At 36.1% G+C, this 24,668-nt stretch overlaps 4 protein-coding genes and 1 pseudogene across 4 annotated transcripts; 2 read left to right on the forward strand and 3 right to left on the reverse strand.

The window, feature by feature from the left end:
* The first annotated feature begins 1,443 nt into the window (after positions 1 to 1,443).
* On the forward strand, positions 1,444 to 2,069 carry LOC121251877 (calcium-binding protein CML38-like). Its single transcript, XM_041151268.1, has one exon. It carries the CDS (start codon positions 1,573 to 1,575, stop codon positions 1,975 to 1,977), a length of 405 nt encoding a protein of 134 aa, XP_041007202.1. The 5' UTR covers positions 1,444 to 1,572; the 3' UTR covers positions 1,978 to 2,069.
* Positions 2,070 to 2,592: 523 nt separating this feature from the next.
* LOC121251878 (protein LYK2-like) lies at positions 2,593 to 5,051 on the reverse strand. Its single transcript, XM_041151269.1, has one exon. It carries the CDS (start codon positions 5,011 to 5,013, stop codon positions 2,869 to 2,871), a length of 2,145 nt encoding a protein of 714 aa, XP_041007203.1. The 5' UTR covers positions 5,014 to 5,051; the 3' UTR covers positions 2,593 to 2,868.
* Positions 5,052 to 7,866: 2,815 nt separating this feature from the next.
* Positions 7,867 to 10,760, reverse strand: LOC121251879 (ribulose-phosphate 3-epimerase, cytoplasmic isoform). The gene is made up of 8 exons (XM_041151270.1): positions 10,462 to 10,760; positions 10,331 to 10,335; positions 9,539 to 9,601; positions 9,326 to 9,432; positions 9,115 to 9,212; positions 8,846 to 8,938; positions 8,730 to 8,771; positions 7,867 to 8,253 (listed from the first exon to the last, which is right to left on the reverse strand). Exons 1-8 carry the CDS (start codon positions 10,576 to 10,578, stop codon positions 8,098 to 8,100), a joined length of 681 nt encoding a protein of 226 aa, XP_041007204.1. The 5' UTR covers positions 10,579 to 10,760; the 3' UTR covers positions 7,867 to 8,097.
* A 3,821-nt stretch (positions 10,761 to 14,581) lies between these two features.
* LOC121252123 lies at positions 14,582 to 15,404 on the reverse strand (annotated as a pseudogene).
* A 3,391-nt stretch (positions 15,405 to 18,795) lies between these two features.
* On the forward strand, positions 18,796 to 21,765 carry LOC121252488 (uncharacterized protein At3g27210-like). Its single transcript, XM_041152164.1, has 3 exons — positions 18,796 to 19,194; positions 20,760 to 20,840; positions 21,053 to 21,765. The coding sequence occupies exons 1-3, from the start codon at positions 18,969 to 18,971 to the stop codon at positions 21,496 to 21,498; spliced, it is 753 nt and encodes a 250-aa protein (XP_041008098.1). The 5' UTR covers positions 18,796 to 18,968; the 3' UTR covers positions 21,499 to 21,765.
* Positions 21,766 to 24,668: the final 2,903 nt, after the last annotated feature.

Consider the following 24,668-nt stretch of genomic DNA (forward strand, 5'->3'; position numbering starts at 1 on the left):
ATAGGATTGGATTTTTCATTGAAGTTGTAAATCTTCGTAACGGTCCATCTGTTTATCTTCAATAAACAGCCCACCAATCGATAACTTACACGTAGCCTCTTCAGCAAACCCATCATGTGCCCCCACCGCACGCAATGATCCCTCATCCCCTCACGTTCTCTCCCCACCCCCAGAACCCAGTTCTACGAAATTGCACCATCTCCCCCTCTCCGCCACTCTCTTCGCTTCCCTCTTTCCGTCCTCGCCGCAAGATATAGCCACAAATTTAATAACTTCACCGAACAAGCTTCTGTCAGCAAGGGAAAAAGAAACTACTTGATGGGAAGAGAGTCTTCCATTGAACCCAAAGAGCCCAACCCCGCACCGTTGAAATTGCTTTGAACCTCCTTTGACGAAACCTAGGAGAACCACCATTTCCAACACAGAAACGATCCAGAACTATCTTGATTACACGGTTTCTTGAAGTATTTATGAAATATTATCTCCAATAGGACAATACTCATATCCGGCCTATATCTACAATCTCAATTACCCGATAATTTGGGTCAATAAACCTGAATTAATGTCTTGCTTTCTCAACTTCGAGAGCAATAATAGATATATTTTTACCTCAATAACTAGATCTTAAAATACAAAATCTTCCTGTATAGAAAGAAAATTAATGTAGAGCTCTATGCCTAAAGCTCAATTGGGTGACTAACATGATCATGATGAACTCGATGAAGATCAGTCTTAAATGGGAACAAAACATTGTATGATAATCTGGCAGTAATTCGATTTACAGCTTCGGTAGGATGAAAAGCGTCCCAAAACATGTATTCAGACCGATTCTGGCAAGGAGTTTTGGAAGGAATGGCTGTGGTTGTGGCATTGGGCTGCTGGCGTGGGAATAGCTAGGCGGCAATGGGAGATAGCAACGGGTAGCAAAGAAAAACGTTGGATAGTTTAGGTGTTCTGATGTAATCATCTTTATTGTGTTATAATTGATATTGCTGATATGTCAATATCTTATTGGTTGCTGATCTAAAGACGAAAACAGTATGACCGCTCCAAAGCGAAACTGTTTTTCATTAGGTTGGTATGGGAGCACATGAACTATGAAGATTCTGTGAGGAATTGTATCAAACTTTTTATTGAATTTTCGCGTCGATTTGTTTTTTCAATGTATAGAACAACTTCGCTAAAAATTGGTAATTTCATTAGGGTTTTTGGATAAAACTGCGTTGTAATTCCTTAAACGAGGATTCCAATTTCCTTCCATTGTCGACGCCGTGAATGCCAAGTTGTCGGCGGTCTTTACCCACCCATTTTACGACATAACCCGAAGTTTCAATAGAAAATACCTCGTCTCATATTCTACGCGGTCAACCCACGACACGCGGCATTGAAAAAGTCTATATATAGGCATGGCTTCAGAAACGATACGTTTCAAGACACGTTTCAAGTTCTTGCTCTTCCTAATCTCTTCTTCTCCTCCTCCTCCTCCTCCTCCTTAATTTCACTTTTACGTCGAAGACATTAAGAAACTCTTAATTAACATCTTCGTCGCAAATAAACTTGCCTTTTTAAAGCATGGAAAATGTGTTCAATCACTTTGACGAAAACAGAGATGGGAGGATTTCACCCTCGGAGCTGCAACAATGTGTGGTGGCAATAGGTGGGGAGCTTTCGCTGACGGAGGCAGAGACGGTGGTAGAGTTGCTTGACTCGGACGGTGATGGCTTGCTGGAGTTGGAGGACTTCGTGAGGTTGATTGAAGGAGGGGAAGAGGAAGAGAAGGTGAAAGATTTGAGAGAGGCGTTTAAGATGTATGAGATGGATGGTTGTGGGTGTATAACACCAAAGAGTCTTAAGAGGATGCTCAGTAGACTGGGTGAATCCAAGAGTCTGGATGAGTGTGAGTTCATGATTGCTCAATTTGATCTCAACGGTGATGGGGTCATCAACTTTGATGAATTTAGGTCCATGATGTCATGATTCTTCGCACCTTTCACTTGTTTATGTGGGCGTACTGATCATTATTCTATTCATGGATGCCGTATCTGGCTTATTTCATTAATTTCTCACCATTAAATGATATCACTTGACGTAAAAAGTAGAATCGTCTCTGCATGAAAACTAAAGTTCCATATCTTCATTCTGGTTTGACAAGGCAATTCAATACTGTTCTCTAATGATTCTAATGCCATGTCTGAGAACACATCACAGGAGGACAGTAAAACTCTGCTTCACAAAGGGTGAAGAATGACTCCCCTGCATGGATTGCATGGTCTAAAAGCAATTACAGGGCTTGTTGTCTCCATCATGACTAAGAAATAGAATAGCAAATAATAGCTGTCGATAGATAAACCAAGTAAACAGGCTGATCAAACTCATTTTAATTCAAGTAATGTCTCGGGATCTTCACCAGATTATTATAAGTTTGGTAATCGAATGGAGGTGAAATATGCATGCCACGAAGAGCACCTGAAGTGTTTTTCTTTCTTTTCTTTTGCTGTCCTCTTAAATCAGATTTTATAAGCTTCGGCTCCATGTTTAAACTCCAATCATTTTGGCTGAATACTCAACGTTCAATGGGAAGCTTTCCACATCAATTATAAATGATACACACAAGTTTATATATAGCAAAACCGTTAGTCAATACAGCGTTTGCTTCGCAGAGACATGGCAAAGGCAGCTTATTAATTTGTAAGATACAGAGAATACAGAGTAGAAACCTGCAACTTTTGTTTTGGGAATTGCATGCGTCTCGTAATGGCTTATATACAGGATCCTACTGACCTTTTCAAGAGGCCACAATCCTGTGGATTGAAGACATTAATTAAACCACGCTAGGGGCAGAAGAACTGGTCTTATCCGTTGGGCCGTTCAGGTTCCGGTTGCCGATGCCTTCACTAAAGGCTTGGAAGAGCTTTCACACATAGACAAATGCTCTCCTTCCGGTAATTCTTGAACCAATCGTGATAATTGCTCGACAGCTTCTCCAGCACTAGGTCTCAACGAAGGGTCTTCCTCTACACAAGCTCTTGCAAGATTGGCCAAAGTGACAGCTGCATCAAATGAATAATTCTCTCCCACTGCGCTGTCCATCCATTCCCTTAGCTCATCTGCATCTTCTGACTGCAATATCGACTTGATTTTCTCAGATAGCCGAATACTTCCTTCTCCCTTCTCCTTTGGCCTGGTTATTGGCGTTTGACCTGATAATACCTCCAGCAAAACTACCCCAAAAGCAAAGATATCAATACTTGGGGAAATGACACCTTGGTGAACATACTCGGGTGCCAAATACCCCGGATTCCAAGAGGCGGGATTGGTGGAATAAAATTCTGGATCCCCGGTATCATCTTCAATGCATCTTGCCATGCCAAAGTTCCCAATTTTTGCATTGAACTCTTCATCTAAGAAGATGTTCCGACTCTTTACATTTCTATGAACATAGCTCGGGTTCATTACGTGGTGCATGTAGTGTAAGGCCATGGCTACATCGAGACAGATTCTCAGTCTCTGGCTCCATGTCAAGAAACAATAGCAAGAGGCAATGAATTGGTTCTTCATGGCCAACCCACCATGAAGCCAATCTTTCAAGGTCCCATTTTTGGCATACTCAAAGACCAAAAACGAATCTGGGCCCTCTGTCAGACATGTTCCCAGCAGTCTAAGTATGTTGGGGTGACTGTGAATTGCAAATTGGAAAAGAGCAAGCTCGATCTTTGAGATTGTTTTTGGTTCGGTGCACTTTATAGCGAGGTTCTTCCCATTGAGACGACCATGATAGATAGAACCCTCAATGTGATTACTTGAATTGAAGTCTTCGGTTGCTCTTCTCAGCTCCTCAACAGTGTACGTCTCAGCCAGTATCTTGTGAGGCGTGGCATCTTTTCTCCGATCATCATCAAAACGATCCTGAGATCCCTCAAACGAGACTTTCTTGTCACCTGTGGTTCTTACACTGAGATTTAGCTGTTGTAACTCCACGTCTCCTCCCTTGCAGGAACTTTGTTTCTTCTTCTTCTTATTCTTTAGTTGGCTCAATACCAAGGCTGCTGCAATACCAATGGTCACTCCTACTGCAACCGCGCCAAGTGCAACATATAAACCAATTTTCCACATTTTGGACTTTTTCCTGTGAGGACTAATTTCTGGGATGCCAGCTGCTGGAAAAAGTAAATTGGGTTCACGAGGTTTTGCGAGAGGACCAAGGATAGGCTCACCATCGATTGGAAGCAGAAGAGAGGTAAAAGGTATTAGGCTTTCAGGTCTAAAAGTCTCTGATGATTTGTTATTTGCAAGAATAATAGCTTCTGGAGTAGTATTGAACTTAATGGCCAAGTTAGAAGTTGTATCACCTTCGCTTACCGGATAAGACAGCAAAAGCCTTGTTTTTGCGCTTGCTTCAGATGAAGGACAGGCACATCTGATGGGGATCAATAACTTAACTTTATCATCAAGACACCAGGGTGAGACTCCCGGGTTCTTCTCTTGAATGGCTTTGCATGTTGTCAAGCCCTCCAGAGATTCAGCAATACCATAAAAACTCTCCCCCTTAATGGTAGTTTTTGTAAATTCAGCCTGAGAGAAACCATCTTTGCATTTACAATTAATTGGAATCAACAGAAGCTGATCTTCCGGAAGGTATTCTGTATCTGCAGAAAACCCATTTGCTTCTGCAAGCACAAAACGGTTGATGCCCAAGTAAAAGCTCAGGTTGAAAAGAGAGGAGTAGTAGGAATTGGTGCGCAGAATTGCAAATGTCCCACACTGATCCTGCGATGCATTTCCATTGCACTGGTAGCTAGAAGCATATGGAGATGTAGCCTCACAACTGAGCAGGTTGTGTCCAACCGCACAGACATACAGCCAAATGAATAACACCAAAGCTCTCAATTGGAGCTTATCGATAAGAGCCATGGCCATGAAACACTCACTTCTACATAGAGAGGCCCATAAAAAAAAAAAGAGCTTTCTCACTTTGAGAAAGTGAATATTTTGGATCCATACAGAAATCCGCATTAAATAAAAAGTTTCTCAAAGCTGTTCTTGGACAGAATTCTCGGGGTTGACAGAGTTATCCTATACTTAGTGTAATTAATTCGAACTATTTGGCCAACCACCCCCCTGAGATTGGTTTCATTATCTATTATCTAAGGATTGGAGATCACCCACTGGTTTATTTTTCCCATCAATCATTGTCACCAAAATGCATGTGTATCTTCTAGTCAATTCCTAGATGTGCTTAGACAGAACACCCTGATTTGTACCATCTCAACATGCTAAACATGGGCTATCATAGATCATTCACATATTTCATAGATGCACAAGTAAATCATAGACATAGATGTCATATACACATTATCATAAAAGCATGAACCATATTATTATTTAGAGCGTTTCTTTAATCAGCTGGAGGTTTAGGAGTCCAACCAAACTGATGTAGTCTAGAATTTAAGTCGACATACAGAATGTTGTTTATATTCAATGGCTCTCATTGGGGTTTGATGGGGTAAGTACTGGTAACTTAGCTCCATTCATGGGGCAAGACAATCCCATGCAAGGCCATATGGGCATGAGAGATCGTATAATGTCCATTATATGATACATAAATAGAACGCCTTCAGCCACATACATTTATGGGTACCTATAGAAATCACGTAGGCGAATATTTAAGGGCCAAAGCATGAACGCAAGCATGCCTGATTTGTTAAATAAGTAAAGATAGAAATGATGTAAGTATTGGAAAATGATGTGAAAGGAATTGGATAATACCCAAAACAGTAGAAGTTGAAGAGGCCCCATTAAATGCATGGTAAAGTTGAGGCATGAAAGAAAGGCTAGCATTGATAGGTCGTATTGGGCATGATATCCTAAGTTGACAAAAGTACCAATAAGCATTAACCCTTAAAGTACAAGCTACAGTAAATTCTCCCTGCTCATCGGTGCACTTCACATGTCATTCCTCCAAAAGGATCGGCTTTCATATCTTAGAACTAGGATTAATATAATTGATCATTTGGAACAGTTGTAAACCAATGATGTGTTAATCACATGAAACAGGTACATTATGTATCAGAAAGGTGACAAATAGGGCATCTGGGCATGGGATACCCTTACCTTTGGGCTTTGAGGTCTTCCAACCAGACAAATTCCTTGAGATCTGTGCTAAAAGGAACAGTTCTAAGTAAATGTTTAGTGAAAAGCAAAGGTTAAACAAGTAGAGTGGAGAAGCATACACATCTCATGGTCGAGGCCCATGTTTTTTTAACTTCGCACATAAATAATATAATAAACAGAACAATGGCTTTTTTACTCAAACCAGAAAGTTGGACACGGAGACAAATGGCAAACCATCTTGTTAGGAGTCATTAGCTCTTTTCCTGGCCAAAAGATTGGAGGATTCAGTATATATCACTACATAAAAGTAATTTTATGAATTTACGTAATTTTATGTGATTAATCAGATTTTTTTATAATAAAAATAATTTTATAATTTAACAAAACATATCAAATTATATTAATTTGTGAAATTATTTTTAATTAAAATATTGAACAAAAATTCGTTAAAAAGATCTTTTTCCCATTCCAATTTTTAAAAGAAATCTCAAAGAGGAGAATGAGTAAGCACAGCAACCCATGACCAAAAGTAAAGGCTTTTTTTTCTGCAAACCCCTGAAAGTAAAAGATAATCATCCATGAATAACCACTCATTCCTTCTGTATCTTCCATCAATGGCATTTCTGCCTGTGGATCTCTCTCTCTCTCTCTCTCTCTTAATAAATGAAAGTCTCGAATCTTGGATTACATGTACGTGATAACACATGCTGACCACCAATCTTAGACCCAATTTTGGGACTTGGGAGCATGCCTTTGAAAACATCTAGATCCAGAACTTGATGCAGGCAAACTGGCAAGTACGATAACTTGCGCCAGGAAAGTAAAAGGACCATATTACTTGAAATCAGGCATTTATGGCTCGGTTTGTACTCTTACGATTCATCTCATTTTACATTTTGATTATATTTTTTATAAATTTTTATATAAAATATAATAAATAATTTAATTTTTTTAAATTTAAAAATAAGAATAATATTAAAAAATTAATATCTTAATAATATTAAAAAATAATATTTTATTTAATTTTCAATTTAACTCACCTCAATATAATTATCTTAAAAAAATAAAGAAAGAGAGTGAATCACTGAATTCTGACATTCCCAGGTACGAGCAATCTGGTCAAAGACCATACACTGAAAGAGCTATAAACTGCCATGCATGTGTCACGAGGCTAGCTAGCCACTGCCAGACACATTGTGTAGTGGTATCATGAAATGAAAGAAAATTCTCTAAACAGGAAAAAAAACAAATTGCTAATATTGTAGATATTAGAAAATATTGACCAGATAGATTTGTACAACTTCCCCGGAACTTCAAGATTATTTTAATTACTGCCAAATTAAATAAGTTAAGAACGGATCTATCAAAAAAGAGATGGCCAGTAACTAAAAAACAGGTAATTAAAAATGAGAGGCGTAGTTTATTTTCACAATACATCTCGTCTCATCTCATCTAATTATTATAATTTTTTCAAATTCTAACATCTCTTTTTATCTGTGAAAACAAACCAGAAATCATTCTTGTAATATTTTTTTTCTCTTTTTGATAATTATATCCCTTTGAATCGAGACATAAAAGGAAAAATAGCTTGCTGTGGAGGTGAATGCATACAAACTAGTAAATAAAAAACAGGTAATTATAGATGAGTAGATTCATTTTATATATAGAACAAAAGTATGGAAAGGAAGCTACTGATGCGAGGGCAAGAGTAACGGTATAATGGTACTATTACTTGGGGGCTGAAAAGAAATGCAGTAAAGAAAACATGAAATAACATTGCATCACATAAAAATATTTCCCAAATGTTTGCAAGTACCGCATCAGACTTCGAGTAACTTTTCTGTATCACGTTATTACACTTAGAAAGTAGAGATCATCCCCAGATGCGATTATATGAGACAAACATTTTATTCATTTCCCAGAATTAACCTCATCAAACAGATCATTAATGTACACACTGTGAATATGTTGAGAAGATGCACCATGTCAACTGTTTTGCTGAGCTTCATCTACACTCTTCCTCATAAGGGATATTACTTGGGCTGGCTCAGAAGCTCCAAACACTGAACTTCCTGCAACAATGCAGTTTGCTCCGGCCGAAGCTGCTACATCAATGGTTGAAGGCCCTAAACCGCCATCAACCTGAAAAATAAAGTATTCGTTTCAATTAGTTGTTGCTTCAAAACAAAAACCAACCCAAAGACACATGCACGCACACAGAGACTAATCTCTCTCTCTACCTCTGGGAGATTTAAAATACAAAGAGGAACGCAAAAGTTAATGCAAACCAAATTGTGGGTAAAAGCTACAGAACGTGAGGAATCCTAAAAACTGATTGTGCAAAAGTTTAAGTACGAATGAAAAAGAAACATCTCTATAATTTTAGCAATGCTTACAAAATCTACAAAATTTCAGAGTTCTTATCACCAGGATTCTAGTAGCTATACTGAACAAATAGACAGCATAATCTGCATATAATCATGAAATAACATGGCCACGAGACAGAAAAATGGAAACAAGAATTATATATATATATATATATATATATATATCTCCTAGAAGACAATCAATTACAATGACTTGCCAGGAGAAAAGCAAACAAAGAAGAGTTGGCTCACCTCAATATCAAGTGTTGGGTACTTCTTTCTCAGCACACGAACCTGGATAAAAAAATGAGACAAGTCAAGGAATGAACAAGAGATGCAGTTGGAAGAAGTACAAAGTTTAAGGGAACCTTTTCCATCATCTCTGGCATGAACTTTTGTCCACCAAATCCAGGTTCTACAGTCATTACAAGGACCATTTCCACAGGATTTTCACCTTCAATCTGTGGATTGAGGAAAAACATCATATTCATTTTAGAATCCTCTGCAGCAGTATTATGCTGCTACTCAATTGTACACACAGTAGGGTCATCTTGGTAAGGTTGGATGTCATCATGATTAGCTAATTCAACACATATCAAACTCAAACTAAATAATATGATAACATGAGAATTTATACCAGTGGATAAACTTCCTCAATGGGTGTCCCAGGCTTTAATGCCACCCCAGGCCTCATGCCCTTTGACTTAATCTTTTGGACTAGTTCTTGCCAATTTTCTGCAAGAAGCATTATAAGATTATTTTGCTTCACAAGAAAGGCATATTCGTATGGAACAAGATAAGTAATACAAAATAAAGCAAAATAAATTATGCTGGAAATCATAACCCACCTTTGGATACCTCAACATGAAATGTAAAACCAGAAGCACCAGCTTTTCCCATAGGCTCAACATAATCAAGAGGATTTGTGACCATGAGGTGGCAATCCAGGTAGGCCCTGTAAGAGATGAAAATAAAATTTGATCTACTTATGCTACTAATCTTGCAGCCAAATAAAAACCTGACTTTGGAAATGTTTGAAGTAGTGAAGGCAAAGGAGTTACGTTGTGTGCTTTCTCAAACTCTCAATGACCGGAGCACCAATCGTTAGATTTGGGACAAAGTGCCTGCATGAGATGGGGAAAAAAACATTAACCAATTCACAGGTTACAAATGCAAATAACTTATAGCATGTCCTAATTATCATAAGCATCAAAGGCCATAAATGAGACCAATTTGGACTAGCGAACCATCCAATTTGTGCACTAATAATACCAAATTAAAAGAATTATAACGACAGGAGCTAAGATCACATGGAACTATCTGCAGTATATCAGGCCAGACGGTTACTTGAATTTTAAAAACCCAAATGCCAAACTAACTTTCATACTGTTTATTACTAAAAAAATAAAAACTAGTCTCAAAATCTGTCCAAAGAATTTCAAACTGCCTCGAGCCATGATCCTACTGCGTGTCACATTTTTAACCAAGGCAACCATATTACAATCCTCCCTCTTCTTCAAAATCTAATACCCTCTCAATTCCAGATATAGAGAACCCTCCATCAATATAACCTTCACGTCATTCACACACATATCAAACGAAACTATTGCATACAAACAGATTTTATGTAAAAAATTGCATAATACATAACCTTACCCTTTTGCATACAAGCAGCCATTACGTAATGGGTTTTCATGCCTAAACATTTATTGGGACAACAATACCGATGGAATCAACTAGTGCAAAATCATCGCATCGGACTTTAAGAACTCAACAGAGAAAAAAGAAAATAACCACAAAATCCGAAACCCAGACGCAAGAAGCCAATTCGAGAAAGAGGCAACGAAACATACCCATCCTGCAAAACGAAAGGAAATAGAAACCAACCAATGTTAAAAGATATTGAACAATAATCATGTCGCTACAATAGTACTAAGAATAACGAGAGATTTTAACAACTTTGGGGTTGAACTAGCACAAGTACCATGACATCCATATGGAGCCAGTCGGCGCCACAGCGGAGCATGCGACTAGCCTCCGATGCCAGATTGGAGAAGTCCGATGACAGCATAGACGGTGCTATTTTAGCCGCAACAACCATTTTTCCGGCTCAGGCCTAACGAATAACCGATGATTCTTTCTTCTTCTTCTTCTTCTTTGATCGCCTAAGAATAACTAGTCCAAAGGAAAATGAATTAGGAGATGGAGAGACAAGGGTTGGTGAGAGTAGTTTGAGCGGCGTCGTTTCGGGGGCCCCCTTTTTCTTCTTTTGGAACTTTTGAATCGGTATTGAATGTATCATTGCTCACCAACTCGTCCACCTGAATGGTCAACTCTCTCTCTCTCTCTCTCGGCAAGGTAGATAGCATTAATAAAAAACAGATACATATTATCTGATAAAGTACAAGCTTAAATACACGAGGCCTTTACCACTATGAAATTATAAAATGCAGAAAAGGATAGTGGAGATGAGTAGGCTTTCATAGAGATGGTTGGAAGCTGTCTATTGTATTAAGTTATACGTGCATCGATTTTTAGATCGATAAATCTTTTTTATTGATAAGCTTCAAAATCTATAAGAGTGAAATTGATGTCATTAGTGAAATTGATGTCATTGGTGACTGCTTCCATTTAGATCGATAAATCTTTTTTATTGATAAGCTTCAAAATTTGCGAGAGTGAAATTGATGTCATTAGTGAAATTGATGTCATTGGTGACTGCTTCCATTTTCCAATCTGTTGGGTCAAGTCTCTTTTTGTTGTAACTTCGTCCCAGTTTTCCTATTAAAACGAATTATTAATTATCTCATTTTATTCATAAATTTCCACTTTATTTATAATTTGAAAAAAACCTCCTAACCGGTTGGGTGACATTCTCTACTTTACACCGATTAATAAAATTTCAACATATATGAAATTTATGTATTTTAAAGTGTGATCTAGCTTATTCAATCATTTCTATCGCATTACTTATTGAAGAAAAATGTTAAGTGAACCAATAATTTGACTGATGATTTGATTGATAGTGTTTTATATTTAATTTTTTAAAAAAATTATAATTAAAAAAATAATTATCAGTGGATTTATATTTAAAAAAATAAAATAAAAGAAAAAAATATATACTTATTGATCTTGTTATCGGTATTAATTATCGGTACAGCAGGATTCCTTATTAAATTATGGTAATAATTTTGATAATTTAGAATCTTGTAAAAAAAGAGTTAAATGAATCTCACTCCAAAATCCGTGTCTAGACTCTACACTAGAGTAGATGTTCGATATTGGTAGACCCAAAAACGAGTAAGCAGGCAGGCAGGAGGTCAAATTTATGGGCATTTGGAGGGTAAGACAGTAAATAGCCGAATCAGTTCCGGGCCTTCTGGCCCAACTTTTTGGAACAATGGGCCTAGAGACGTCTTGATTTTGGACTTCAAGCGTACATCAGAAGTTTTTTTTTTCACTCTCAATTCAGACATATTTACATATAGTACAAAGAAAGAAAATGATAAACGCACGATTATTTTTATTATCCTTTACATAATCATAATTTAAATATATAATTTTTTTTTTTAAAAATAATTTGTTAAAGTATCATCATTTTATACAAATATATTAACTTTAAAACAAGTTATAAAAAGAAATGTCTCTATGACTAAATCGAAAACGTTCTAAAACCACCCGAAATAGACATACATCGATGAGTGCTGTTGGGTTTGCTTAGGGCTCGTTTGTTTTCAGAGATGAGATGAGATGAGATGAGATTAAAATTAAAAATTTAAATAAAATATTGTTAGAATATATTTTTTAATATTATTTTTGTTTTGGAATTTAAAAAAGTTAAATTGTTTATTTTATTTTATGTGGAGATTTAAAAAAATTATAATGATGAAGTGAGATGAGATGAAATGTTTCTTGAAAACAAACGAGGCCTTAGTATGCTTACTGCCCACACCACTTAAAAAGTGATGAGATAACCCTTTTATTCTTTGGATGAGAACAGCCACACTTTATTATTATTATTATTATTATTATTATAAAAGAAATGCCACTTTTTAATATCAATAACCAACACTTAATTTTATCAATCGTATTTTAAGCGAATTATTTTATTAAATATTTAAAAAAATAAACTATTTGAAATACGCAACATAAATAAAGTAAAACTGTATGATTCATTGGATATAAGGGATATCATTTCTCTTATGAGTATTGTAGTTTCGACTCAATTTATATATAGGCAATGCTACGATCTAGCTGGGAAATCTCGTTCAAACATCCCGCTCCAATTTTTTTTTTTAGTTTTTACATAGTGATTAAGAAAATATTGTTTAATAATATTATAAATTTTTTTTCTTTTTTAAAAAATATTTAAAAGCATTAAAAAAATGATGTGAGAAAAAAAACACTTTTAAATATTTTTTTACAAATTTTTTTAACGTTTTTAAATATTTAAAAAAAGAAAAAAATATAATATTATTAAATAATATTTTTTTTTAATCACTACGGAAAAAAATTAAAAAAAAAAAATGGAGCTGGATGTTTGAACGGGATCCCCGAGCCAGCCCAAGCCCATGCGTTCAACACACAGCTACCCTGCACCATGTCTTTAATGCCTGCCCTGATCATATAGTTCTAGTTAAGGAAGGCTGAATTGAAAAGGTGTGGAAAGTTACTATGAAGAAATGAAATTTCAGAACCAATTATTTTTCTTCTTTGTTTTTTAGCGTAATCAATGAATTGAAAATAAAAGCAAATTACACTACAATAAAATACTTATATTTGATCCGTTATTTGTAATTAAAATAATTATTTTATATTAAAATAAGTTTATTTTTATTGTAAAAATTATATTTTATCGTTACGAATAATCCTTTTTCTCATACTGAAATATATAGAAACCGAATATGCCGAGGCAGCTTTAGGATGCTATCAAAATGTGTTAGACTTGATCCTATGTCCGACCAAACATGATCAGAGATTCAGATTAAACAAGGATTTTATGTTGAAGACAATGAGCTAAGACATATCTCACTTATAAAAATGAAAAGAGAAATGTTTTAACTACAAAAAGATCTCATAATTATAAGTTCATAATTTGACGTGGTTTTGTGTAATACAATAAATTGTAAAAATATTTTTATTGTAAAGTAAATTTGATGTACGTATCATATGAAACAATGTCAGTTTGTGAAAATCACATACTTATGTCCCTTTCAGATCGGGCTAAGTCTATATTGAAGGCCCTCCATGCGTCAACCCCCTTACGCTCAACCCACGGGCTGCATGAAAGATAAGAGGATAAGGGGTCCAAGGGCTGGGGAAGATTAAGCCCAAAGCCCAAGCAATAGTGAGACATATATAGGGTGCAAAAATACTTGTTGCAACCACTTGATACAACCGATGCGCAACCAGCTCTCCTTTTAATAAAATTTTTCATTTCTTTCTCCCTCTCTCTCCCTCCATTTCGCTTCTTTCTCCCTCCCACTTTTTCATTTCGTTCCTTCTATCAATTTTTTCCCACTTCTGCTAGAGGGTCTAGTGCAAAGCTAAAATTTGAGACTTCTGAATACCATGAAGATGAGAGATAAGAGACTCACGAAGGTGAGAGACCCAACAACGATCTTGAAGACACAGATGATGAAGATTTTCGCTTTGAAGACGTGCCAAAATGGTTGAACTCATCTCCCTCCATTCGTCTTCAACACCTTCAACTAAAAGTGACAAACAACTGAAAATCAGAACTTCAAATGCACAGCAGCTGAATCCCATACCGGAAATGAATCTATAACGATCTAATTTATATGCAATCATGTTCAAACTTACATTGAAACTAACTAAGGAACTCTTCTCCTCATCCAGACCCAATAATTGCAGGGCTCTCCTTCCGCTATCCACAGTCGTCACTGCAAAATTTGACCGTTTTCCTATTTAGAATTTAATGAAGAAATGAACATTAAAAATTTTTTGGAATTTTCGATCAACGGGCCAACCTTTGAAAGAAGAAATCTTGAGCAACTACTTGATGACCTTCCTGTTGACGAGGCTATCATCGACGACCAGAACTTGAGCTTCTGCAGAATCAGACGGTGAAATATCAAAGCCGTCTATCCTCCGTCTTGAAATGAAAACGAAAACTTATGCTTCTTAGCATATTCAATAGCATCTTCTCTCCATGTAATATCCCATTCCCTCCAGGGATCCACAACATTTAGCTTAGGATTCAGAGCAAAGAATGTGAGCTCAAAGCGCACCTGATCATTTCTTTTTCTTGTACATCCATGAGAAACAGCATCAGCTCCAACTTCATTGCAACATCTACCATGGCATTTGCAATAACAGGGCGAGCCATCGAGGTTCCCAGCAAATATTTCCTCTCATAAACTGCACCCGCTCTCAAACAAGGATATATGAAGTCTCGTACAAATTCCTCCCTTAAGTCCTTCACCACTAACTGAGAAGCCCCGCTGGCTTTAGCCTTCTTTTCCAAGCCTTCCAATTCCTTTATACCTTGACCAACATCAGTAGTGAAGCAAACAACATCACAACTATAGTTCTCCGTCAGCCATGGAACAATGACTGATGTGTCTAAGCCACCACTCTTGGCCAAAACAACCTTATTGGATTTACCACGGAACCCTCAATTGAGTATAGATCCAGAAACTTCCACCTCTCTTTCACTTTGCAACACCGCTCGAATAACTTGATTGTTACGAGACTTGGTAAAATTGCCAAGGTTACTAGTGGTTGCAACAGTATGGCCATGAAGCTCACTCGTTCTAGCCGCCAACTTTGGGAAAGAAGACAATATTCTCGGGCAATATATTCTTTCGTTGTACAGGAATGACTCTCTCTTGGGTGGTAGAAAAGCGATGCTGCTCGCCAAGATTGCCTTGAAGAGAGCCATAATCACAAAGCCTAAAATATAACTCTGGGAGTCTCTCAAATCTCTTTGCGTCCTCTGTTTTGCCTCTTTGAGTCCCTTTTTTAAATCAAATCCTTTCTTTTTCTAATGACGCATTTTAGTTTCCACGAAATTTTCCTTTGTTTTTTTAAAGTTTCAGTCAGTTTTTTTTTTTTTTTTTTTTTTTTGACATGGCATTATGTGGCAGCCGATTCTCCGGGGGTTTCCCACCCCCAGTTGCTTGTAGCAAAACTGTATAGGGTGACGGGGCGTCGACATTTCTAATATCGCTCTGCACACGTGCATAGTGATAGGGCCACACCATCAAAAGACTGACACACACATGGGCAAGGGTCACACTAAGGCAACCTGTCCTCGATGGTGTGTGTGACATGACCCCCATCATTGACAAGAGTATATAGGAAGTGGCCGCACCTACCAATTTGTTGTAAGAACGTGACCCGATAAGGCAATGCCCTGTCAAAAGCAGCAAAGTAACGTCCAGTACAAAAGATAGGTAACTTTGACACGAGATACGAGGGACCATCTCGGCTAGCAGTATAAGATCCAAATTTCAAGTCAGAATTAGTTCTCATGCTCTTATGCTTATCGAAATTCTCTTCAAGGAAGAATAACACTGACTTAGACATCAAAGATTATCCGTAATTCTAAGCCACCATCTTATTTGTGTTTCAGGTAGCCGAGCCTGATAATCGGTATGCGAAACATATTTCGTCAATATTATTTTTATATAATTTATTTGTAGTTATAACTCTTCTAAATAAAATAATACGAAAAATGAAAAGAAAAAAAGCGAGTCAGATACTAAAACCCTTATCCGAGGAAAACGAAGGGCACGTGGTACCTTCCAATGTTAATAAAGGCGATTCATCTAACTCCAGTTTGCGCTTTGGCAGATTTTATGGCTCCAGGCTGTAAGTGCCATAAGTAATAAAATAATAATGCTGAGGTTGAATTGTAATAACTACTTTATTTTTTTCGACGACAACATTTGTAATGCAAGGTACTTATTTCGTTTAGATTTAAAGATGAGTTAAGATGAGTTGAAATAGATTGTAAATAGTAATGAGATGAGTTATAAATAGTAATGAGATTTATGAGTTAAAATTGATGAATAATAATGAGATGAATTAAAATGAATTGAGATGGATTGCAAATACAAACCTCTCCTGTTCAAATTATAGTACTCGTTTCTTGTAACAACAGCTGTTCTACCCCTTTGCATTCAAAAGAAACAAACAAACATTAAACACATTTTTGGATATAAGTTAATTTATGTTAGTAAACTTATAATTCATATATATTCTCTAATTATCATTTCACTTGAAATTGATAGTATCTATTTAGCATAAAATATGATATATTATAATTTACATTATTTAAAATGGAATATATATACAACTTAACATAAATTTAATAATTTTCTAAAACGCTAAGAGTTTGATGATCTGATGACATATGATTCGGTTCTCCAAATATAAAATCTGAATTCCAACCCTCCACTTCATATATAAAAAAGAAAAAAAAAAATTTCCTAGAACCCTTCATGCTACATAATCTACAAGCATAATCCATGATATACAAATGGCAATATATATATATATATATATATATATATATTTATATATATATCGCGTGTAGCATGCACCTACGTACCCATCTCTTTCCCAGAAGAGAAAGTTAGTTAACTTGGTGGTTAATTCCATCGTTTTCGACTCCACCGAACTGCTAATCTAAATCACATTTTTTTTGGAAAATTTGTCTTCCGATGGAAATGAAAAGTTAGATATTGGTGGGGTATGATAGAAAGTTGAAAGGATCATACATCTTGTGTCATAGCTTTATCTCGAAATTTCATGTCTGTTGTCATTTCTCAATCAAGTTGAGCTTCTCATAGCTTGTCCACAGCGCCATTAATGGATTCTTCGCGTGATGTCTTTGTAGCAGCTTATCACGGCCTTGTCTTGGCCTTTTTTTTATTTCTCTATTTATTAAGTAGCTGAGCAACCTAAGCCTAGAGGCAACAAACCTTAGTAGAAAACTTCAAAGTTTTAAGTGATATTGTTCGCGTCTATTCAATTCAATAATGAATAAATTATATTTGAACATCTTTATACCATACATAATTTACGTAATATAATATGATTCGAAGAATAAAATTTAAATTTAAATTTTATAAATTAAATTATGTTACATGAAGGTGTGTGGTATAAAAGAAATAAAATCAAATTTCATTTTTATTAACTAGTCAAAAGAAATGAAAGAAATAATAACAAAAATGATGACTTTATATACGCAGGCCTTTTCAAAAGTTGATAAAGAATGAGATTCAAAGTTGAGGGAATGGATTAATTGAAAAGGAAATTACTTCTCAAATACATATTTGTAAGAATTTGTTCGTAGTATTTATTGGGCATACACATAATTTCCGCATGATTAAACCAGAAGAGTAGTGGCAAGCTGGATATGTACGCGCTTTTCATGCTAGAGGCTGCGGTCAACCTTCTGGGTTATGACCGGCATGGCGCGCTCACGCGTGTTTGGCCAACAAGGCTTGTGACTGGGCGAGCCTTTAAAGTCTTGGCTGTGTTTCTCTGACGATTGCATAATTTTATTTTATTTTATTTTTGCTTCCTTTATTATCATTAATTCCTATTATTTGAATTCGTATACATTTTTTATGTCAGTCAAATCCTGAAATCTGCAGACGAATTTATTTCTCCCAAAAAAGGTCATCCCCATCAAACTTCAAAGGGATGTGTTTGGTTATATATTACTACGTTATTTTTATTTGTAATATGGTTTGTAAAATACATCCTCTCTGTAATTGACATGCCAAAACTTCATTTGTAAGATAAGTTTAAAATTTAAATATTTTATAAATTAAATCATGTCATATCAATCGTGTAAAGAGTGTCTTCTCCATCTTGACTTATAAGAAGAAATGGTTTTTTGAGTAATATTTATTTTGTTGCATTAATCTCTAATAACATTAAATATGTTATCAATTTGACTAAGTAGAAAATACAAAATAATTTCATAGTAAATAGTATCTTATTAAATTAGAGAAAAATAGATCACACAATTATTAAATTTCAGGAACTTGGATTGATGATCCAATGCAATCAAAGACGAATTCCCTGACCATACAAAGCACATGGAAACACGGTCCCCAAAATAAACCTCCCTGAAAAGGCAAAGAAATTAGCCTTTCTTCCATCCGTTGCACAGTTTTCACAAGTCCACGTCGGCCAGAAGGAAAAAAAGAAAAGAAAATAGGTTGAAGTAAAATGGGTAAATTATCCAACACCTATGAAACACATCACAGCGGGTCCCATTTTCTGGAAAATCCACTCACACTTGCATCCCCTACTTGATTATATAACTTCCCTTTCAAGTCCAATCTCTCTCTCAGCCATTTCAGACATCCTTTTTCTCAAGTCTTTCACATAACGCCAACAACCGCCCTGTTCCTTCTCTCTTCTCTCTCTATTGCTCTCTCTGCGAAAGCCAACTCTGATTCTATCTAGCTTCGTGATGATCGGATTGGTGTTGGGATAGAGAGAGATATGGGCTCGTGTGCATCGCTGCATAGAAACTCGAACTCGGACTCCGACTCGGCCATGAAATTCAGACTGTCGTTTCGCTCCAAAGACGACAAGCTCGTGATTCCACCCTCACCTATTAAGGAAAATCCCACCAATGGGGACCCTCCGACTCAAAATAACAACAACGTTGTCGCTGCTAAATCTCAGTGGCCGGCTTCTCGGTCAACCACGAGTTTTGGAGGCTACGGTATATATGGCCCTTGTTATTGTCGTTAACCTTTTTTCTCCCTCATTTTCAATTTCCATTAAGTAGTCTATTTTTCTTGATTACAGGATGCAAGAAATCAAATGGCTTTTTTTGTTTCTAATTATCGAAATCATCTGATTATCTTTAATAATGGTTTCTTTTTGGATTTTTTAAGGACGTGCGATCTGAAACGAAACAAGGGTGGGGTCTGTATATATGGTTACTGTATTTGATATTATATGGCGAACAAATCATCTCATTTTTTTTAATGTTATTGGTTTTCCATATCTACTATTATATATGTTAACATACCGTAACCGGCATGTGTTGAGTGGTTGAGCTGCCTTTATTCATTAGATGTTATTAGATATTTAAAATTTTTAATTATTTGAGTAATGTCGAGGGAAGGGATTCTTTTCTTTTAATGGGTAAAGCTGTGGCAGAAAGTAAATTCTGTGGAAAAGTCAGTTTGTAACGTCTGACATCACTATTCACCGCACTTGAATAATTTTGATGCTGAATAGATTTTCCTTCATGGTTTTTGGCTAATAGGGTCTAGTCGTTATAGCTATGGAGGAAGATAGATATTGTTCAGTACTAATAGATTATGTTCTTGAGGTGGAATATTAAAGAAGACAATGGAATGGAATAAAGCTGGTATCCACTCTTTTGTGCTTGAAAATGGCATCATAAACAATTGAGGAAACCTTCTGTTGTTTTCAATATTTTTTTGTCACAATTCCTGCCTGTGATTAAAAAATATAGCAGCTAGACACATTACCATGTGGTGGGGATTGTGGATTGGAGTGTAGCCCCAGACCCATGAAGATGTTGTTGCATCAGAAACTTGATATTGGAGCAGGTAAACAGAGTGGGAATGGACTCTACTTTGGCAGTCTGAACTCTGTTATTCGACATGCCTTCTTGGTTAACTCAGAGTCAGTTGAAAACCCTTGTCCTGTGTCCAACTTTTGGTAGATAAGAAGTGTTAATATCTCCAATGATGTGTAGCTGTGGGCCATTGGTTTTGGCCATGCTTCTGGAATGCAAATGTGGTGGTTGTCGACTGTAGTGACTCTTGAGGATATAATTTCAGGATATTAGCTGTATTCTATTCTGTCTCAACAACTCATTCAAATCTGATTAACCCATCCATATCGAATATAGTGGTCCATCCATCACCCAGCCTTGTCTGAGTTCATGAGAAGGAAAAATTAAATTGGGCTCTCTTTTCGCTAGTCTGAGTTCATGAAAAGCAGCTTTCAATATTTTTTTTAAAATCCATCGATAACCACTTCATTTTGAACAATTGGGATGTGTTTGTGTGTGTCTAGTTATTTGTACATAATGCAATGCATTGTTAGGCTCTCTCCCAACAAGTCATTCCGAGATAGGAAAGAAGATCGATATTGTCAATAGGTCTGAAATAATGTTTAGGGGCAAATGTCACTGAAGTAGTTAGTTTCATGCCCTTCAAAATTGAATCTTTAGAAAAAAAAATTAATGAGTTACTCTTGGTGTCTATTTTAGGCTTTAAGTTGAATTGTGTCTTACCTTTTTTGCAGGAAGCAAGGACGAAACTTTTTTTGACTCCCAAGCCTGGTTAGAGTCGGATTGCGAGGATGATTTTCTTAGTGTCAATGGTGGTAAGAAATGATTTATAGCCATTTTTTCTTGCAAAAATGGTTCATGGTAGTACAGTTCTAGAAAAATCCGAGGGTTGTATATAATGATTGTCTTCTGTTTTATATCTTTTTAGCTGAGCTGTGCAAGGAACAAAGAATGCAGGAGACAGACATGTAGAAATATAAGTTTATTGGCCCCATCAAATTTGTTGTATTCATTGATTCTTTTGCAGATTTTACCCCTTCCCGTGGCAACACTCCAGTCCATCATAACTTCTCGACGGAAACCCCTCGAGTCAACAAAGCTCATTTAGAGGACAGAATTCCTGGTTCCACTTCAGAGCCATCTCCCAAAAAGAAACTGGTTGAACTTTTCCGAGAGAGCAACCAGCAGGACCTAGATATTGAGGACGAAAACAAATCAGGCAATCAGAACATTTACAAGGGAAAGATAAAAGTTAAACAAACTCTACTTGACCTCCTTCCAAACTCAGCACATGATACTCCTTACGGAACTAACTCTGTATGTAGTAGTGAAAGGACCCCAAATGGAGACCTTTTAACAGAAAAGGAGAGACCAATTAGGCCTGTGCAGTGTTGCCTTCCAAGCTTGATTTCATGCCGTAGCTTTAGCGAGAGGAAGAAGAAGATGGAGCCTGCTATAGCGGTTATTGATTAACCCTAGTTTGCAGTGGCTCTAGTACAAGATAAATGGAAGAATCCAGCTTCTTCAGTTTCTGGGACCACAACTTCTGAGCTCCTTTGACGTGATTTTTCTTCAGATACTGCAAAAGTGTAAGAGGTCTGTTAAAGAGCTCATGTCATATATGGATTAAAGGGCATGTAAAAAAGCAATAGTGGAGATGTTAAATGTCAAACTCCACACAGAGATTTTAGCTATCTCAATCAATCTCGGAAATGAGTATTTATATTTATTTTTCTATCATTTTTGGAACGCTGGTGGATAATAATGTAATTATACAGTTCCCGTCATTTAAAAAAAAAAAAAAAGGAAAATCGAAATGGATGTGTTTTATATGAAAATTGATCTTCCATTTTGACTTTCAATCACTACATGTGAGCTGTACCTTCAAAATGTATGACATATATCATTAGTAATGTCAATACATTTGCAAATCTCGCATATTTTGAAAAAAAGTAATGTTTACAATTAAAAAAATAATTTTTTCACGTGTGTTTCAAATTTACTTAATTTCTTCTAAGGAAGTGTACTGGGGCCTTATACGTCTTAAAACTGTAAATATAATTTTTTATGTCATTTAATCTTGAAAGAATCTACCATGTCCATATTTCAAGATTATCTAATAATTATCTTATTATATAAATTTTGGTGCTAAACATAGCTAGTCGATCCGTTTTATTTATAGCTATACAAAAAATCAAGAAACTGACCTAGACTGACTCAGACAGATCGAAACTTGTGGAAAGTCGGTCGGCGTATGGTAGAAAATAGAGAAAAATGATATCGACCAGTTCGGTGTCGGTCCAAACTTGGTTCAAACCTCTAAACTGGCCGGTTCAAAAGAATGTCATTCTACTTAAGTTTAAGTGGAATATCCTTTGTTTTAAGCATGTAGTTGTGTTTAAACACAACTGAAACGGCATTGTTTGGTTAAACCAAACGGCGTCAATTTCAAATTAAGTCGTCTTCTTCCTCACTTATTCTTCCCAGTTCCCCAATATCATTTCTCATCCTCTCTCTCCTTTGCAACACACTCTCTCTCTACTCTCTCAGACGAAACTTGCCGATAAACCGACTGTGAACTGCCAGAGAATTGTTGGTGTCAAGACGGTAGGTATTTCTCCTCCCTATTGACCGGTTTTAGCCGATTTCCTTCCCAAAAAATAAAGCATCGATCGATGTCGATTTTGCTCCAAAACCACGCCGATGGGTCGGTTTTCACCCCCCCCCCCCCAAAGAAGGTGCATGGATCAAACTACACACCTGCGAGAGCATTGCAGAAAATCCAAACATGGCTCTTACAAAGTAGGCTCACGAGGAGATTTACTAGTTCGACAAGGAGAGGTGGACAAAGAAATGTTGAAAAAGTGATACCCAATATAGTCCGTGCGAGTTTAGGTCTAAAATAAAGTAAAAAAAGCCCATCACTAAACTCGAGCCCAAACAGAAAGCAATGTCCAAACGGCCCAGATACTGTTCATTTTAACCCGATCAACATCCAAGGGGAATTAATAATCTGAAAGAATTATTTAGTTCTTCCTACTAGATCTTGTTATTTCTAGTCACATTTGCTGACGTCGACGCAACCACTTATATAACAAGCTGGTGTAATTGAATTGGGTGCATCATCATCATCATAGAGCATGAACCCAACATGATAATAGCGTTGAATTTCTTCGCTAGCTCAAACAGGATTTTATATCTTTAATTAATGCACTTCTAGAGCATCAAATTAGCAATATTTTGTTAGAGAACATAAAGGGGGCGGTCGGATTCCGTTATGCACATGATCATGATTAATCCCTTTAATGATTTCATTAGCGTACAACTTTTTTATGTAGCAATGCTATGTACAGTTCTTAAATGAGAATTATATTTCAAGTTTAGTTAATTTTATCTTTAATTTTTTTAAAAAATTACAATAATATTTTTATCAAAATAATATTTTTTTTATTTAATAAAAGGTCTGTAGAGGCGTTTCTCATTTGAAGAGTGTAAATAAAATTTATCTTTTTTAAAAAATTACAATAATATTTTTATTAAAATAATATTTTTTTTTATTTAATAAAAAGTCTGCACAGGCGTTCCCCATTTGAAGAGTGTAAATAAAATTTATCTTTTTTTCTGATGGTAAAATTTTATTTATTTATTAATGTATTCAGTGATTGGCGCAGTTTGCGTGCCTTTCATGAAGTGGCATCCGTCAATTTTGGCTTTATTCGGATGGGGCGGCTCAAATTCTCTTCCCTTTGTTTGGGTCGTACGTCTAATTTATTAAAGACTATTCATCATCTCAATTTTTATCATTCTTCCATCATTTTATGATGTAGTATTAGATAATTAGAAATTATTTATTGCATTTCACTTGTAAACCTATAATCTAATGTCATATTATAAAATGTTGGGAAGAAAATAAGAGTTAGAATGATGAATATATTTTTTCTTAAATAGATGATGCATTTATAGGATCATATGCCTAATCCATCACAAGATATTTAATTTCATCATCAAGCTAATTACCATTTATAATTGGTTAATGGTACGTACGTATTGTATCATGACAACATGCCAAATTCACGAGGCACTCGAATAATTTAACTGCATGTCTGTAATAATCTTGTTGATCTCCAATATTTAACTTTGAGGTATCGGTTTTCTTTCCCCTGCAGCCAAAAGATAATGAATGAGAAGTACGTACAACTTTTACGAATGATCAGTACTTTTATTTCAGTTTACAACGCTCAAGATTGCCGTTTAAGATGTGGCCAAGCATGAACTAACACAATCGCCTTTCGGACCCCCACACCACACTTGTTTTGTAACATACGTCAAGTTAGATATTGCCCCGGCCATCCTCATGATCGATCCCCATATATATATATATATAAATATGGCTTTCCTCCAAAAATTCAAGCTGTTATGATCTGTTATATATATCCAGCTCTAGACATTGAATTTGCAGTGATCGATGACAGAGTCTGTCATGATTCTTCCATATCCAGTTCCCCAAGAAAGACACCAACTGGGACCCACACTTATTCCTTTCTCACCGGAAAGATCCTGAAAATTAGCCCCACTTTAGGCCAAAGACTTTCAATTTTATCTAGTCACTTGAGCCGAGAAATTAGATATATAGAATGAAAACA

This window comes from Juglans microcarpa x Juglans regia, chromosome 2S (genome assembly GCF_004785595.1).
Source record: "Juglans microcarpa x Juglans regia isolate MS1-56 chromosome 2S, Jm3101_v1.0, whole genome shotgun sequence".
Lineage (NCBI taxonomy): Eukaryota > Viridiplantae > Streptophyta > Magnoliopsida > Fagales > Juglandaceae > Juglans > Juglans microcarpa x Juglans regia.